At 37.2% G+C, this 18,443-nt stretch overlaps 1 protein-coding gene across 2 annotated transcripts in view; it reads left to right on the forward strand.

Annotated features, from left to right (window-relative positions):
- VAV3 (vav guanine nucleotide exchange factor 3) overlaps positions 1-18,443 on the forward strand; it is a 404,297-nt gene that overhangs the window by 361,591 nt on the left and 24,263 nt on the right. For both annotated transcript variants that reach the window (XM_007977771.3, XM_073008530.1), the window contains 3 exons: positions 550-584; positions 12,886-13,002; positions 13,566-13,653. In XM_007977771.3, coding sequence (XP_007975962.3) covers positions 550-584; positions 12,886-13,002; positions 13,566-13,653 — 240 coding nt within the window. The remainder of the gene's footprint in view (positions 1-549; positions 585-12,885; positions 13,003-13,565; positions 13,654-18,443) is intronic.

An 18,443-nucleotide genomic window follows, 5' to 3' on the forward strand; every position in this document is an offset into this window, starting at 1 on the left:
TTGTTTATTTTGCATGTTTTCCCAATGTCTTGGAAAAATAAAGTGCTATTTGGTTTTCTTAATAATGTTTTCACTTTAATTTTCTTTGATAAGATTAAATTGCCTTCATAATAAATAATAAAATATTAAAAATATTAAATATCTACATCCACTGTATATTGTTTATTTTGCATGTTTTTCCAAGGTCTTGGAAAAGTAAAGTGCTATTCGGTTTTCTTAATAACGTTTTCACTTTAATTTTCTTTGATAGGATTAAATTGCCTGGATAATAAATATTAAAAGTTTCCAGTTCATATTTGCCTGCTATCTCTCCTCTTAGAGTCACAGTGGCAGTAAAATGAATGAAAGAATGAATTAAAGTGAAATGAATTATTTTTTACTTATCTGACATATACTATGATTCACTCTGTATAAAATTGCCAGTGGATAGTTCCAGGACTGTGCTACTTAGGGTTTTATAGAGCTGAGTCAGCTGAACTGAATTAATGATTGATTTCTAAAAGCTTCCCTTAAGTAAACTTAATCTATTTTTGCCTTTTTATATCCTAGGTGCCCAAACCAGTAGATTATTCTTGCCAACCCTGGTAAGTATTAAAAATGTTTATGTAGCTAGGTTGAAATACCATACCCTTAGCTCCAGGATGCCTTAAATGTGGGGGTAGTAAACCATATTCCATTTCCATTTGTCTCGGCTAAAGGTGTTTTCAGATGTAACAAAACACCATAATGAATTCTTGTATTGCTGACCTTTCCATATCTTTATCTGAGAGGGAGGTGTGTGTGCATGCATGAGCACCCAGTGCCCTTGACAGATAAAGTTGATACCAGCCACAGAAAGGAATGGAACATATGCATATGTATCTTATATTTTATGTATTTAATAAAGCAGAGAGAAATATGTGATTTCATTTTCTAAAACTAAAAATTAGCTCAAAAGGGACAACAGTAGATTTTTTTAAAAAATTGTTATAGTTTTAAAGATGGGGTCTTGCTCTGTCGCCTAGGATGGAATGCAGTGATGCCATCATAACTCACTGCAGCCTTGTATTCCTAAGCCCAAGTGATCCTCCAAAGTGCTGGATTACAGGTGTGAGCCACTGCTTGTGGCCGACACTAAGAGCTTCTAAAAATAAAATTTACAACATATAACATGGCAGCAACAAAATATATCATAAAGATAGGGGCACCCGTACCACTTAGCAGCTGGCAGTATCATTAACAAAACCTAGGAAGTGTAGTGGATAGTAATTATTATTTTCTAGTTATCTCCAACTATTAAAAAATATATTTAGGATTTAGTATAGCTATGGTTATCATAATAACTAATATATACTATTTGTTATATGCTGTGTACCATACATGTTTTGTTTTATTTCTTCAACATTTATATAAGAAAAATGGTGGTGACTGTTGTTATTTTTATGGGTGGAGAAACAAAGAAACAGAGTGTGCAGCTAGTGAGTGGTAAAGCCGGAATTCCAAGTTGTGCCATCTGTACATTGCTATACTGCCCCCAAAATACAGAATGTGAGCACATTACTCATTTCTATTTGTTTTCCTGAATTTTGCATTTGACTCCTCTTAAAAAGACTGAATCTATTTTTATTTTCTTGATATTAAAATACATGCATAGAAACGAGAGATCAGAATACGTATATAAATATAATATCCTGGGAATGTATAGTACTAGTTGGGTTTGCATGTTACCATGTGAGTTATCTGATATTTTTTACATATTCTGATTATTTTCTGTTCTATAACAAAAGCATGGAAAATGCTGAGTTACTTTTCACAGTGTAGGAATCCATTGTGCAATGTATGGGATTCTCCTCGGGCCCTCCTACACCTCCCCTCCTCTGGCAGTCACTCTGTCTTCTGTAGTTACTGTCTACCCTTCCTGATATCCCTCCCTGGGCCTCAGCACTGAGCTTGCTGAAGAAATTGCAGCAGGTTTGTGATAGAACTGGGAATGTGCTTCATTTTTACCTGATTGAAGACAATTTGAAGTCATTAGTGTCTGTGGAATTTTAAACTATAGTCCTGAAAGAAATTAAATTTGGAGACTAGAGCTGATAGCATTGACAATCAAACTGAAAAACATCAGGAACTGTTAAAAATCTTGAAAGTGTGATGATTAGGTTTCTTATACCATTTTTCATGTAACTGGCATTATAGTTACAAAGGTAATGATTTGAGAGATGAAATACTAATACCTCAAACTGCATGGATTTTATGAAATAAACTTATTAGGTACCAGAGAACCATTCAGGGCACCCGAGGGTAGGCTTTGTACTCTTAGTTTTAAAATGTACCCTTGCCAATAAGTAAAATCCTACTGAAAATATGACCAGTTAGAATAATATTATTCTTATAAAAGCAAGATGTTCAGGCAAAGGGAGAGCCTTGAAAATAGCAAGAAATAAGGATGTAGTAGAATTTTAAAATTACTTTTCTTTTTTTCTTGAGCAACCTGGACAATCTATTTAAACTAAGCAGGCAGTTTGATGTGAAATGTCTTCTGCTAGGGAACAAAATGATCAACTACCCCAGAAAATAGAACCTTCAATTTTAGAAATACTGAACTATTTAGAGAAAATTACTTTGCATGATGGCATGGTAGTTCTCAAGTCACTGAGAAGTTAAGTATCACCAACTATATTATCTACTCATTATTTCTACATTTAAAAGTAAGTTGTTTGCACAAGGTAAATTTTGTCTCTTGCATACAGAATGAAATAAAATAGAAAATTAAGATGATTATCTTCAATAATCTATGTTTTGGGGTATTAAAAGACAGAAATGAAATTTGGGACTGCAAACTGGGGAACTGTCCTAAAATCTGTATGCAGAACAAGAGATAGATGTCAGGGTCCCTGCCTTTTCCCATAGTAGTCTAAACAAATTGCCCTTTCCTGCAGCGGTAGGAGACACTGGAGTTAGAAGCTATATTATGTGGAAAAGGTGAACCATATAGGGCCTAGATTTGGAAAGATCAAGCCTAGCAGAGACTGGGGAGATGCCATAGTGAAAACAGAGGGCTGTGTATACTGAGTGATGATGCTCTCCAGTTCTCTTGTGTAGCTCAGTTTTAGCACTATGACAGCTTGGTCCCATATACACATACTACTCTGTCTTGGTATTCAGACAGGAATTTGGAAGATTTTTGGCCAAAGAAACGAAATAGAGTTAAAAATCTAAAATCCAGACCTTTGGGTGTTTCCCAGCTCGGTCTTCAGGTTCTTGTCAAATGATCAGATTCAACTGGGCGTAGTGGCTCATACCTGTAATCCCTGCACTTTGGGAGGCCAAGGCAGGCGGCTCATGAGGTCAGGAGTTCGAGACCAGCCTGGCCAACATATTGAAACCCCGTCTCTACTAAAAACACAAAAAATTAGTCAGACGTGGTGGTGGGTGCCTGTAATCCTAGGTCCCTACTCAGGAGGCTGAGGCAGGAGAATCACTTGAACCCCAGAGATGGTGGTTGCAGGCAGCTGAGATCACGCCACTGCATACCAGCCCGGGTGACAGTGTGAGATTTCATCTCAAAAAAAAAAAGATCAGACTCCTACCCAGTGGACCTACTTTGGTGCTCACACACACAGAGCTTCCAGTCAATGTTGTATGCATCCCTCTTAAGTAGGAACAAACAACAAAAAGTAACCATACATTTGAGGAAACCCTCGAACTGAAAAAAAAAAAAAAAAAGAGAGAGAAACTTGAAAATAGATATTAGAGTGAGCAGACAACTTAAAAAAAAACCTTTTATTTACATCTTCAAAATTAAGAGAAAACTTAAGTTCATTGGATGTAAGCTCAATGTTTTAGAAAACAAATCAAAAAGGAGCTCTTTTAGGTTGAATATTGTAGAAGACTTGGAAAATAAAGTTGAGCAAATCTTCCAAAAAGTCAGAGATAGATAATAGAGGAGAAGCGATGTGGACACTAGGCTATTGACCCAGGGGATACAGCATTCAAGTAGTAGAAATTCCAGAAAGAGAAAACCAAGGACAGCAATTATCAAAGAAATGATACAGACATTTCTCAGAACCAAAGGACATGTGGCTCCAAATTGAAGATACTTCTAAAAGGCCAGGACAATATATATAAAAAAACAAACACACACACACACACATTTTCATGAAATTTTGCGGTATAGAGAATACAGAAACAATTTGAAGGTTTCTAGGAGAAAAAAATCAGGTCACATACAAAGAATTAGAAATGGCATTGAATGGAAATTAGAAGACAATGAATCAATGTATTAATATTTGAGAGCCAAAATAATTTCTCACCTAGAATTATTTACCCAATAGCCAAACTATGAATATTTCAATAATATTCATAGCCAAACTATGCATTACTAGGTAAAATAAAATATTTTCATAGATGTGGGACTTTAGAGTATTACACACTGTGTATGTTTAGAAAAAGCTGAAGGGTGAGCTAATCAAGGAAGGGGGAGATATAGAAGCCAGGAAAGGGGAGCAAAGAGAAGTCCCAGGACTACAGTAATTCAACAGGCTTAGTAGGTCAAGCAGAATCAATTAGAAGAGTGTGGAGGGCTCAGAAGAAAAGGCTCCAGAGAAAATTAACAGGTAGATTATGTGATTGTCTTTTTTAAAAAAATTTATTTATTTATTATTATTATACTTTAAGTTCTAGGGTACATGTGCATAACATGCAGGTTTGTTACATATGTATACTTGTGCCATGTTGGTGTGCTGCACCCATCAACTCGTCAGCACCCATCAACTCGTCATTTACATCAGGTATAACTCCCAATGCAATCCCTCCCCCCTTCCCCCTCCCCATGATAGGCCCCGGTGTGTGATGTTCCCCTTCCCGAGTCCAAGTGATCTCATTGTTCAGTTCCCACCTATGAGTGAGAACATGCGGTGTTTGGTTTTCTGTCCTTGTGATAGTTTGCTAAGAATGATGGTTTCCAGCTGCATCCATGTCCCTACAAAGGACACAAACTCATCCTTTTTTTTGGCTGCATGTTATTCCATGGTGTATATGTGCCACATTTTCTTAATCCAGTCTGTCACTGATGGACATTTGGGTTGATTCCAAATCTTTGCTATTGTGAATAGTGCCACAATAAACATACGTGTGCATGTGTCTTTATAGCAGCATGATTTATAATCCTTTGGGTATATACCCAGTAATGGGATGGCTGGGTCATATGGTACATCTAGTTCTAGATCCTTGAGGAATCGCCATACTGTTTTCCATAATGGTTGAACTAGTTTACAATCCCACCAACAGTGTAAAAGTGTTCCTAATTCTCCACATCCTCTCCAGCACCTGTTGTTTCCTGACTTTTTAATGATCACCATTCTAACTGGTGTGAGATGGTATCTCGTTGTGGTTTTGACTTGCATTTCTCTGATGGCCAGTGATGATGAGCATTTTTTCATGTGTCTGTTGGCTGTACGAATGTCTTCTTTTGAGAAATGTCTGTTCATATCCTTTGCCCACTTTTTGATGGGGTTGTTTGTTTTTTTCTTGTAAATTTGTTTGAGTTCTTTGTAGGTTCTGGATATTAGCCCTTTGTCAGATGAGTAGATTGCAAAAATTTTCTCCCATTCTGCAGGTTGCCTGTTCACTCTGATGGTAGTTTCTTTTGCTGTGCAGAAGCTCTTTAGTTTAATGAGATCCCATTTGTCAATTTTGGCTTTTGTTGCCATTGCTTTTGGTGTTTTAGACATGAAGTCTTTGCGTATGCCTATGTCCTGAATGGTACTACCTAGGTTTTCTTCTAGGATTTTTATGGTATTAGGTCTAACATTTAAGTCTCTAATCCATCTTGAATTAATTTTCATATAAGGAGTAAGGAAAGGATCCAGTTTCAGCTTTCTACTTATGGCTAGCCAATTTTCCCAGCACCATTTATTAAATAGGGAATCCTTTCCCCATTTCTTGTTTCTCTCAGGTTTGTCAAAGATCAGATGGCTGTAGATGTGTGGTATTATTTCTGAGGACTCTGTTCTGTTCCATTGGTCTATATCTCTGTTTTGGTACCAGTACCATGCTGTTTTGGTTACTGTAGCCTTGTAGTATAGTTTGAAGTCAGGTAGCGTGATGCCTCCAGCTTTATTCTTTTGACTTAGGATTGTCTTGGAGATGCGGGCTCTTTTTTGGTTCCATGTGAACTTTAAAGCAGTTTTTTCCAATTCTGTGAAGAAACTCGTTGGTAGCTTGATGGGGATGGCATTGAATCTATAAATAACCTTGGGCAGTATGGCCATTTTCATGATATTGATTCTTCCTATCCATGAGTTCTTCCATTTGTTTGTGTCCTCTTTTATTTCACTGAGCAGTGGTTTGTAGTTCTCCTTGAAGAGGTCCTTTACATCCCTTGTAAGTTGGATTCCTAGGTATTTTATTCTCTTTGAAGCAATTGTGAATGGAAGTTCATTCATGATTTGGCTCTCTGTTTGTCTGTTACTGGTGTATAAGAATGCTTGTGATTTTTGCACATTAATTTTGTATCCTGAGACTTTGCTGAAGTTGCTTATCAGCTTAAGGAGATTTTGGGCTGAGACAATGGGGTTTTCTAAATATACAATCATGTCATCTGCAAAGAAGGACAATTTGACTTCTTCTTTTCCTAACTGAATACTCTTGATTTCTTTCTCTTGCCTGATTGCCCTAGCCAGAACTTCCAACACTATGTTGAATAGGAGTGGTGAGAGAGGGCATCCCTGTCTTGTGCCAGTTTTCAAAGGGAATTTTTCCAGTTTTTGCCCATTCAGTATGATATTGGCTGTGGGTTTGTCATAAATAGCTCTTATTATTTTGAGGTACGTTCCATCAATACCGAATTTATTGAGCGTTTCTAGAATGAAGGGCTGTTGAATTTTGTCAAAAGCCTTTTCTGCATCTATTGAGATAATGATGTGGTTCTTGTCTTTGGTTCTGTTTATATGCTGGATTATGTTTATTGATTTGCGTATGTTGAACCAGCCTTGCATCCCAGGGATGAAGCCCACTTGATCATGGTGGATAAGGTTTTTGATGTGCTGCTGAATCCGGTTTGCCAGTATTTTGTTGAGGATTTTTGCATTGATGTTCATCAGGGATATTGGTCTAAAATTCTCTTTTTTTGTTGTGTCTCTGCCAGGCTTTGGTATCAGGATGATGTTGGCCTCATAAAATGGGTTAGGGAGGATTCCCTCTTTTTCTATTGATTGGAATAGTTTCAGAAGGAATGGTACCAGCTCCTCCTTGTACCTCTGGTAGAATTCAGCTGTGAATCCATCTGGTCCTGGACTTTTTTTGGTTTGTAGGCTATTAATTATTGCCTCAAGTTCAGAGCCTGCTATTGGTCTATTCAACTTCTTCCTGGTTTAGTCTTGGAAGAGTGTAAGTGTCCAGGAAATTATCCATTTCTTCTAGATTTTCTAGTTTATTTGCATAGAGGTGTTTATAGTATTCTCTGATGGTAGTTTGTATTTCTGTGGGGTCGGTGGTGATATCCCCTTTATCATTTTTTATTGCATCTATTTGATTCTTCTCTCTTTTCTTCTTTATATTAGTCTTGCTAGCGGTCTGTCAATTTTGTTGATCTTTTCAAAAAACCAGCTCCTGGATTCATTGATTTTTTGGAGGGTTTTTTGTGTCTCTATCTCCTTTAGTTCTGCTCTGATCTTAGTTATTTCTTGCCTTCTGCTAGCTTTCGAATGTGTTTGCTCTTGCTTCTCTAGTTCTTTTAATTGTGATGTTGGAGTGTCAATTTTAGATCTTTCCTGCTTTCTCTTGTGGGCATTTAGTGCTATAAATTTCCCTCTACACACTGTTTTAAATGTGTCCCAGAGATTCTGGTATGTTGTATCTTTGTTCTCATTGGTTTCAAAGAACATCTTTATTTCTGCCTTCATTTCGTTATGTACCCAGTAGTCATTCAGGAGCAGGTTGTTCAGTTTCCATGTAGTTAAGCGGTTTTGATTGAGTTTCTTAGTCCTGAGTTCTAGTTTGATTGCACTGTGGTCTGAGAGACAGTTTGTTATAATTTCTGTTCTTGTACATTTGCTGAGGAGTGCTTTACTTCCAATTATGTGGTCAATTTTGGAATAAGTGCGATGTGGTGCTGAGAAGAATGTATATTCTGTTGATTTGGGGTGGAGAGTTCTATAGATGTCTATTAGGTCTGCTTGCTGCAGAGATGAGTTCAATTCCTGGATATCCTTGTTAATTTTCTGTCTCGTTGATCTGTCTAATGTTGACAATGGAGTGTTGAAGTCTCCCATTATTATTGTATGGTAGTCTAAGTCTCTTTGTAAGTCTCTAAGGACTTGCGTTATCAATCTGGGTGCTCCTGTATTGGGTGCATATATATTTAGGATAGTTAGCTCTTCCTGTTGAATTGATCCCTTTACCATTATGTAATGGCGTTCTTTGTCTCTTTTGATCTTTGATGGTTTAAAGTCTATTTTATCAGAGACTAGTATTGCAACCCCTGCTTTTTTTTTTCTCCATTTGCTTGGTAAATCTTCCTCCATCCCTTTATTTTGAGCCTATGTATGTCTCTGCATGTGAGATGGGTCTCCTGAATACAGCAGACTGATGGGTCTTCACTCTTTATCCAGTTTGCCAGTCTGTGTCTTTTAATTGGACCATTTAGTCCATTTATATTTAAGGTTAATATTGTTATGTGTGAACTTGATCCTGCCATTATGATATTAACTGGTTATTTTGCTTGTTAGTTGATGCAGTTTGTTCCTAGCCTCGATGGTCTTTATATTTTGGCATGTTTTTGCAATGGCTGGTACCGGTTGTTCCTTTCCATGTTTAGTGCTTCCTTCAGGGTCTCTTGTAAGGCAGGCCTAGTGGTGACAAAATCTCTAAGCATTTACTTATCTGTAAAGGATTTTATTTCTCCTTCACTTATGAAACTTAGTTTGGCTGGATATGAAATTCTGGGTTGTAAATTCTTTTCTTTAAGAATGTTGAATATTGGCCCCCACTCTCTTCTGGCTTGTAGAGTTTCTGCTGAGAGATCTGCTGTTAGTCTGATGGGCTTCCCTTTGTGGGTAACCCGACCTTTCTCTCTGGCTGCCCTTAAGATTTTTTCCTTCATTTCAACTTTGGTGAATCTGGCAATTATGTGTCTTGGAGTTGCTCTTCTCGAGGAGTATCTTTGTGGCGTTCTCTGTATTTCCTGGATTTGAATGTTGGCCTGCCCTACTAGGTTGGGGAAGTTCTCCTGGATGATATCCTGCAGAGTGTTTTCCAACTTGGTTCCATTTTCCCCCTCACTTTCAGGCACCCCAATCAGACGTAGATTTGGTCTTTTTACATAATCCCATACTTCTTGCAGGCTTTGTTCATTTCTTTTTCTTCTTTTTTCTTTTGGTTTCTCTTACTTCATTTCATTCATTTGATCCTCAATCGCTGATACTCTTTCTTCCAGTTGATCGAGTCGGTTACTGAAGCTTGTGCATTTGTCACGTATTTCTCGTGTCATGGTTTTCATCTCTTTCATTTCGTTTATGACCTTCTCTGCATTAATTACTCTAGCCATCAATTCTTCCACTTTTTTTTCAAGATTTTTAATTTCTTTGCGCTGGATACGTAATTCCTCCTTTAGTTCTGAGAAGTTTGATGGACTGAAGCCTTCTTCTCTCATCTCGTCAAAGTCATTCTCCGTCCAGCTTTGATCCGTTGCTGGCGATGAGCTGCGCTCCTTTGCCGGGGGAGATGTGCTCTTATTTTTTGAATTTCCAGCTTTTCTGCCCTGCTTTTTCCCCATCTTTGTGGTTTTATCTGCCTCTGGTCTTTGATGATGGTGATGTACTGGTGGGGTTTTGGTGTGGGTGTCCTTCCTGTTTGATAGTTTTCCTTCTAACAGTCATGACCCTCAGCTGTAGGTCTGTTGGAGATTGCTTGAGGTTCACTCCAGACCCCGTTTGCCTGGGTATCAGCAGCAGAGGCTGCAGAAGATAGAATATTGCTGAACAGCAAGTGTACCTGTCTGATTCTTGCTTTGGAAGCTTCCTCTCAGGGGTGTACTCCACCCTGTGAGGTGTGGGGTGTCAAACTGCCCCTAGTGGGGGATGTCTGCTAGTTAGGCTACTCAGGGGTCAGGGACCCACTTGAACAGGCAGTCTGTCCCTTCTCAGATCTCAACCTCCGTGTTGGAAGATCCACTGCTGTCTTCAAAGCTGTCAGACAGAGTTGTTTGCGTCTGCAGAGGTTTCTGCTGCTTTTGTTGTTGTTTAGCTGTGCCCTGTCTGCAGAGGTGGAGTCTACAGAGACAGGCAGGTTTCCTTGAGCTGCTGTGAGCTCCACCCAGTTCGAGCTTCCCAGCAGCTTTGTTTACCTACTTAAGCCTCAGCAATGGCGGGTGCCCCTCCCCCAGCCTCACTGCTGCCTTGCAGTTAGATTGCAGACTGCTGTGCTAGCAATGAGGGAGGCTCCGTGGGCATGGGACCCTCCCAGCCAGGTGTGGGATATAATCTCCTGGTGTGCCCGTTTGCTTAAAGCGCAGTATTGGAGTGGGAGTTACCCAATTTTCCAGGTGTTGTGTGTCTCAGTTCCCCTGGCTAGGAAAAGAGATTCCCTTCCCCCTTGTGCTTCCCAGGTGAGGCGATGCCTCACCCTGCTTCAGCTCTTGCTGGTCGGGCTGCAGCAGCTGACCAGCACCGATTGTCCGGCACTCCCTAGTGAGATGAACCCAGTACCTCAGTTGAAAATGCAGAAATCACCGGTCTTCTGTGTCCCTCGCGCTGGGAGTTGGAGACTGGAGCTGTTCCTATTCGGCCATCTTGCTCCGCCCCCCATGATTGTCTTAATTCAGTTAATGCAGCTATAGGTTGAGTATCCCCTATTCAAAATGCTTGGGACCAGAAGTGTTTTGAATTTCAGATTTTTTCAGATTTGGGAATATTTGCATAAACATCATGAGATATATTCAGGATGGGACCCAAGTGTAAACACAAAATTTATTTATGTTTTATATATATCTTATACACAAAGCCTGAAGGTAATTTTATATAATATTTTAAATGTTGTGCATGAAACAAAGTTTCGACTGCATTTTGACTATAGTGTAAATTTCAACGTGGGTTTTAAGGAGACATTCAAACCATAGAAATGATGTTGAAAAATGTATTATTGGGAAGTATATTTGGAAGGAATCTGTGATAGAGACAAAGAACTTGAACAAACAAAAACATAAGCAATTTTATTTTGGAGAGCAGATATTCTTTGAATGAACATCATGCCAAAACTGGGCCAGTTGACAGCTTGGCTTTGTAGAGGTTACAGAAAGACAAGAGTGAGGAACAGCACTATAAAGGAGTGAGCACAGGTGGTAGGAAGAAGATGATTTTTCTTCCTTATGTCTAAAATTGATAAGAAATTGTCATATAATGGTTTAGAAATACACAAGTAGAAATAAAAAATAGGTGCAATGTTTGAAATGGGACTTGGAGTAGAATGCTTGTCTGTTGGAATACTGCTGCTTTTTTTGTTATTATAATGTGAATGGACTTTTAAAACTACGTTAATGCATAGCTTTGATAAAGATGCATACACTAAATGCTAATTGTGATAAGTGTCATGAAAATAGGGATACTGTAATGAGAATAATGTAGTAGGTAGTACAAGATGCAGGACAACATTCTTTAGATGGTATGGTCAGAGAAGACCCCTCTAAACTTTAACGATGAGAAGGAATATTATGTCGATAGAGCATGAGTGTTTCCAGACAAGAGTGCAGTCTGTGAGAAGACTCTAAGCTCAAAAGGAGTTCGAGAAACTCCTGGATCTGAAAGAAGACTGGACACTAGTGATGAAGGCAGATATAAGAGATAAGGTTGAAGAGAGGTAGGCATGAATGAGTCAGATTATTACTAGGTCCTAGTGGTTCATGAGTTGTTATAACTTTTAACACAAGGTACCATCTGCATAAAATGCCCTTAATTCTTCTTTTATACTAGATGGAAACCTAACATGTCCTCCATCAACAAACTTTTATTGAATGCCTGCCATGTGCATTTTAAATGAATATTAAGTTTGCATTGGAGGTGAATGTTTATACTGAGTTACATGAGTCTATATGTGAACCAGAGGATTTTCAGGTATATTAATTATTGACTAGCTTTGAAAGAGAACCAATCTAAACAGAATTTTTCTTTTACGTTCTATTGACTAAAATCTCTGATGTATCTTGCCAGGAGATTTTACACCTATATATGATTTGAGGGATCATTAAAGATTATTTTAAGATTGAATTTGGGCCTTTTGTTTTTATAGTTATTATGGAGCTTCTGTATGCTTAAGGCCAGCAAAATCTAGGGAGATTGCATTCTGGTTTTGAAAAATATCTACCTTTTAAAACTAAATTTTACTCATTATAACTAATTGCTTAAGAAAATTTGTTATCAAAATTATGAACTATATGAATTAATCTCATATCAAAAAAATAATTATTTAAAATAACATTACTAGAATTTTTTTTAAAAAGATACTTAAAGGAGATTTCATTTCATAGTATGTATAGAAAAGCTAAAATAAGTGTGTCTGTGTATCTTATACAGGGCAGTCTCTCCCTACAAGTCTTTTTCCTTCCTATCCTTAAGCTCCCACAACTGTCTTTTTACCCAATACCCACTGACTCCTCTTTGTCCCATTTGTTTACTGGGTGCTTAGGAGGTATTAGGCACTGTTCATTTTGCTGTTGTTAGCTTTGTAGAGCATTTGTGTTTGGACGTATTGAAGGACCTTTTACTGATTTATTTTTCTTAAACAATGTAATTAGTACAGAATTACCAACAGCTCAGCTCTGCCACTAAATTAAATATTGAGAGATACTTACTTTTAGCCTCTGTTCTCTTCCAGGTATATTATCCAAATTTTCTGTGTCATTGTTTTTTACAGGTATGCTGGAGCAATGGAAAGATTGCAAGCAGAGACTGAACTTATTAATAGGGTAAATAGTACTTACCTTGTGAGGCACAGGACCAAAGAGTCAGGAGAATATGCAATTAGCATTAAGTAAGTAGGACAAGTACTTTTACAGAAATAGATTTCCTGTTTTCATAATTGCGTAGACCATCTGACATGTATAACACTGAAGTTGAAAACCAAAGTTCTAATTGCAGAAGAAATAATGCATCTATGCAAACAGTTCATTAATACTTGAAAATATCTTTGAAAAACAGTAAAAAGTGTTATAGGCTGCTAATTGGCATATTAGATTTCTTTCATAATACTGTGTTTTGGTGGTTTGATGTGTGTATATTTCTAGTAAATACTAACAGTATAAATTTCTAGATTTTTGTCTTATTTTTCTACATTCTCAAACTGAACTTACTAAATAAATTGCACATAATGAATAGTCAAATCCAACCTCCCTTCTCACTTCAAATATTGGTTGTATCCTCAACCAATCCAGTAAATATATTTTGTTAATTAGCTGTCACCAGTGTATTGGCATAGGTATATATTTTGTCTGCAGAATTAATTCCTATAATGTTATTGGGGCATGCCCTCTGGTAATTATTGATTTCTACTGATTAAAAACACATTTATATTCATAAGTTATTCATTGCCCCTAGGTACAATAATGAAGCAAAGCACATCAAGATTTTAACAAGAGATGGCTTTTTTCACATTGCAGAAAATAGAAAATTTAAAAGTTTAATGGTAAGCATTGATTATTTCTTTTCAATCTGGGATCCCTATTTTTCTTTTGTTAGAAAGGTCATTTAAATTCTATAGTTTCTTGGAAATTTTGCTCACTGAAAAGTTAAAGAGAATCGTATTCTAATTTTGCAACAAAATCCTGAAAATTCTAATTTAAAAATCTCTAAGTTTTATATTGCTCAAATCATATTCTTCATTGTAAATTGTTTGCAGGTTTTAGATATAGTTTTGGTTTGTATTTAAATGACACAGCAGATTTTTAATATAACTTTCTTTCCTCTTTTTTCTTCCTTTGCCTCTATATCCTGATTCAGGCAGAGGACAGTATTTTAAATTATAACACAAAAAGTTGTATTTAGTAAAATATGTCTAACATTTAGGTCCATTTTTTATAAAATGCAATATAAAGTCAAATTGAAAAGATTTTTGTATTTTCTGCTATTTTAAGTGATCTCTACCGTGGTTCTCATTCATGACCTTGGATAATTATGCATTAACAAGGTAACATTTTTGCCACTTAACAGTTGATATTTCATAGGAATTGTATATTTAAATGGAAATAGTATATTGTCAAATCACATCAAATGAATAAGGATTATTCCTACAGTTTTAAAAAAATACAACTGATTCATACTTTTGTTAGCATATAAGAATATTTTGTGTATGTCATTTAAACAATGTGTATATGTCATCATATATGCATTGCTAACAGTAAACTCTCTAAGTTCACATTTCCTTAAGTGGTCTTAAGTATGTTTCACAAGTTTGGTAGTTTCTTGAGATAATAAAGAGTTTAGATATAGAACATAAGATGCATTTGTACTGCTAAGTACCTTGAGTAACATTGGGAAGGACCACTCATTGACTGAACCATCAATCAAATGATACATAGTGCATCCTTCCAGAAAACATCTTAAAGCACTTTGCAGATGTTAACATTAAAGTTAAACTGAGTGTAATGGAGCCTTACAAAGTAGGCCAGCTTGAATACCTTATCCAAAAATTTAGAGCTGCTTCAGGCAGGTGTCAGTGTTTTAAAGAAATTGAAGTATCCTGAGTTGAAAGAAAAATAAAATCTCTATGGATGTAAAGATCATTCCCAGTTCAAAAGCTAAGGATGGGCAGCAAGGTCGTGTCCTGGAAAATGTAAACTCTGTCAAATTTGCAACCAAGATCCAGGCATCCTCCCTGCTGGAAGTAACTTACATTCTGTTGAAACAAGCAGGCTGAGCACAGAGAGAATTGGACCAGAGGAGGTTCCTCATAAAACGAAAACTTGGAGGGAGGTGGCAAGTGGATGCACAAATAATGAATGACAGACACAGCTGAGACATGATAAAAGCATGCACAGGGGCTCTCCACATCTCTGCAAGACACACCAGCTTGAGCTTTCACCTGCAGAACTTCCTTGGATGCTAATGAGGCTGCTCCACAGTGCTGTAGTTACTATGGGACTTAAAAAACTGCTGCAGGGCCAAAGATAACTGCCAGCCTTGCAGACTTTGAAAGTAGCAAAAGTAACTCCCATCAGAGGAGACAAGCAAAGAAGATGAAAGGAATAGGCACTGAAAAGGGCCAATCAATTTAGCTTTGTGTCACCTGGGTTCAACTCAAGGAAGTTCTTCAGAAGCCAAGGTTAGATGTGAAAAGCCAGTAATACCAGTGACCTGGATTAGTAGACATAGATGCATGAGTTCCTATCTGCATGTAAAGCTGTGATTATAGTGAAAGCAATAGAGACCCAGCATTAAAAAAAAATTGTGTCAGAGAGCCTTAAAAGTTTCTACGATAATATTCTCTGGAAAAAGAACTAAAAGTACTTCTCACGGGACTAAAGTAAGCTTTTCATATATGTTATGTATAAAATCTCAGCAATGTCACTATTAGAGACATGTGCATATGTGGTTTTTTCTCCATATCTGGGCATCTTTTGTAAGGAAGCACCAATAACAGCATGTTAAAGGGAAGGGACTAAGAATGTTAGCAAAGCAAAATGAAACTAATAAACATTAGCAAAGGATGTAATTGTGGAAAGAAAAACAAGGAGCTGGAAAAAATCTCAGTATCAGAAAAGCACTTTTGTCAGGTTTAGCAAATAACTGTAAAAATTACTGAAGAGGCAGCTGAACTAATCTGAAGTTGCTCCTCCTTTTTGTTTCTGTTCATTTGTTGAGCAAATTTATATTGAGTCCTTACTATTTGAAATGACTTTCTGGCGAACTCAAAAGGACTCAACCGTTCTAAAAAGAAGCTTTAAGAATCGGTAAGTATGTCTACACCAAGAACTTCACCATAGACCACTCCTTGGAACCTAGGCTGGGAAATGCCACATGAATACTTGGTCAGAAGGGATGGCTCATGTTTTAGCAACCTGAACTTCTGGAACGAGGTAGAAGATGATTAATGGGTGTGAAGACTTCTCAAAATCAAGATCATACTAACTTCAGAGAGTTACCCTTTACCATGTTGGAGTCAAACACACTTCTCTATTATAAGTAAGGAGTGATCTGTGGAGTTGTTTCTTAAGAATAGTTCAGTATCCTCTTATTATTGTTATTAGTATACTCTTCTATCTGTGAAACACAACAGGGCCTGGAATTACATTTAAATCTGGAAAGCATGTAAAACATAAGCAAACTCCAGAGCTTCTTTTACATTAACTGGTTTCTCAATGAGAAGGTTGACCTTAGGTGGTTATGACCTAACCTTTTTCCCTTGAGTTTCAATGGCTTGGTTAATCAGAATCTTTGTTTTTCTTAGTCATTAAATGCAAATCCTAAATGAATTTCTGTATCCAGATTACAAGGCATTAATTTTGTTCTAATTTTCATGTATGCCAGACAGTCCATGTCCAAATGCTGTTTATAAACCATCTCCATTGCCTGTTTCCTTGGTAATTGGAATGACTGGCTCTCACTCATTATTTTTAAGAGACTTGAATTGTTGACACTGCTGTGTCAGTGTGAGATAAGGAAAGCTTAGCGATTTCTTTTGTTTAGAGTCTTCTTATTTACTTGTTGTACCTGAAGGTCAATGACTGTTAAAGCAGGGGTGGATTAGACTAAAATACAGAAAGCATAAAGGCAAATTGGAAAAGATCCATAGTGACACTATTTAATTCTACCCAGTTAGAAACATGTAGGAAGATTTACCCTCATAAGACTGTAAAAATGGAACTAAAATATCTTCCATGCTTAGTGAAGTGATAAAGAGTGTTTTGCATTTTACTAAGCCGCATGACCCTAGGCCTTGGAAAACTCATTTTTTCTTCCATAAAATTTGGGAGTGGGCGAGTGTTAAATAGTCACCAAATCCTTTCTCAGTATAATAATTCTATGGTTTCTAGCCAAATTCACATAAATTGTAATTCATAGCAAAAATCATAAAATTCATATTACCTATAACAAAATTATGTCAAAGTTCAAAGCTATAGCTTATAATTCCTTTCAAGTTTGTTTTCACATTTGCTAAAGAAAATAACACATTTTACTCAATTTAAGTAATAAGACTAGGAGAAAACTCTTCGGTATCACTTGTATCAGTGACATTGTGTGTGTGTGTGTGTGTGTGTGTGTGGTGTGTGTGTGTGTATTTCTTCCAGAGACCTCACAAAATTTTGCTTCATATTTAAAAAAAAATAAATAGAAATATTGGTCACTAAGTAGAATTTAATTCTATGCCTTGTCTGTGCAAAACATGTTAAAATTCACCAAAATACAAATGCATATTCTGATAATTGAAACCATTTTGGAGATACAAATTTCTATAGGGTCTTTTGTTTCTTTTTCTCTTTTTTTTTAAAGGTCAGTCTGATTACAAATTTCTTGCTTCAACAAGGACCCACATTTTCTGGGCCCAAGGAAGAAAGGAAGAAATACGTATTTTTCAAGTTATAGATACAATATTTGCAAGACCCTAACATCTTAAGTCTTAAGAAAATAAAGTACCTAGTACATCATGAACACATAGCAAAAACTACTTCACTTTTGCCTCCCTGTTTTTTTTATGTGTTTTTTGGTGTTTTGTTTTGTTTTGAGACAGAGTTTCATTCTTGTTGCCCAGGCTGGAGTACAGTGGCAAGGTCTCAACTCACTGCAACCTTCACCTCCCGGGTTCAAGTGATTCTCCTGCCTCAGCCTCCCACCTAGCTGGGATCACAGGCACCTGCCACCACACCTGGCTAACTTCTTTGTATTTTTAGTAGAGACAGGGTTTCACCATGTTGGCCAGGTTGGTCTCGAACTCCTGACCTCAGGTGATCCACCTGCCTCAGCCTCTCAAAGTGCTGGAATTACAGGCACAAGCCACCATGCCCGGCCCTTGTTTTTGTATTTACATTTGGTATGCACTATTTGCTAATAGTATGATATAGTTAAGAGCACAAACTTGGGAGAAAGACGCTAGCTGTGTGACTTTGCGTAAGTTCACTCACCTCACTGAGATTTGAGCTTCAATGGGAATAAGGCCCATTTCATAATGGTCTTGAGTGAAGGTTATAAGAAACTATGTAAAGGGCCTGGCACATGGGATAATGTGGTAGCTGTTACGATTTTTCACATGTATTAGGTACTTTATATATTCTTTGTTGTCATCTATGAAATGGTTTATTAGCCCCATTTTGTAGGTACGATTGAAAAATCGCCATTTGCCTTATCCAATGCTTTAGCCAAGCTGTGCTGCTTTTAGCTTGTGAAAGGTGATCTTTGTTTATCACCTTTGTGTCTGTTTCCAGCCTGCCTGCTCTACCTAAAATGATCTTTCCCCAGTTCCTGGCTATTGTAATTTTACTA

The sequence above is a fragment of the Chlorocebus sabaeus genome, chromosome 20 (genome assembly GCF_047675955.1).
Source record: "Chlorocebus sabaeus isolate Y175 chromosome 20, mChlSab1.0.hap1, whole genome shotgun sequence".
NCBI lineage: Eukaryota > Metazoa > Chordata > Mammalia > Primates > Cercopithecidae > Chlorocebus > Chlorocebus sabaeus.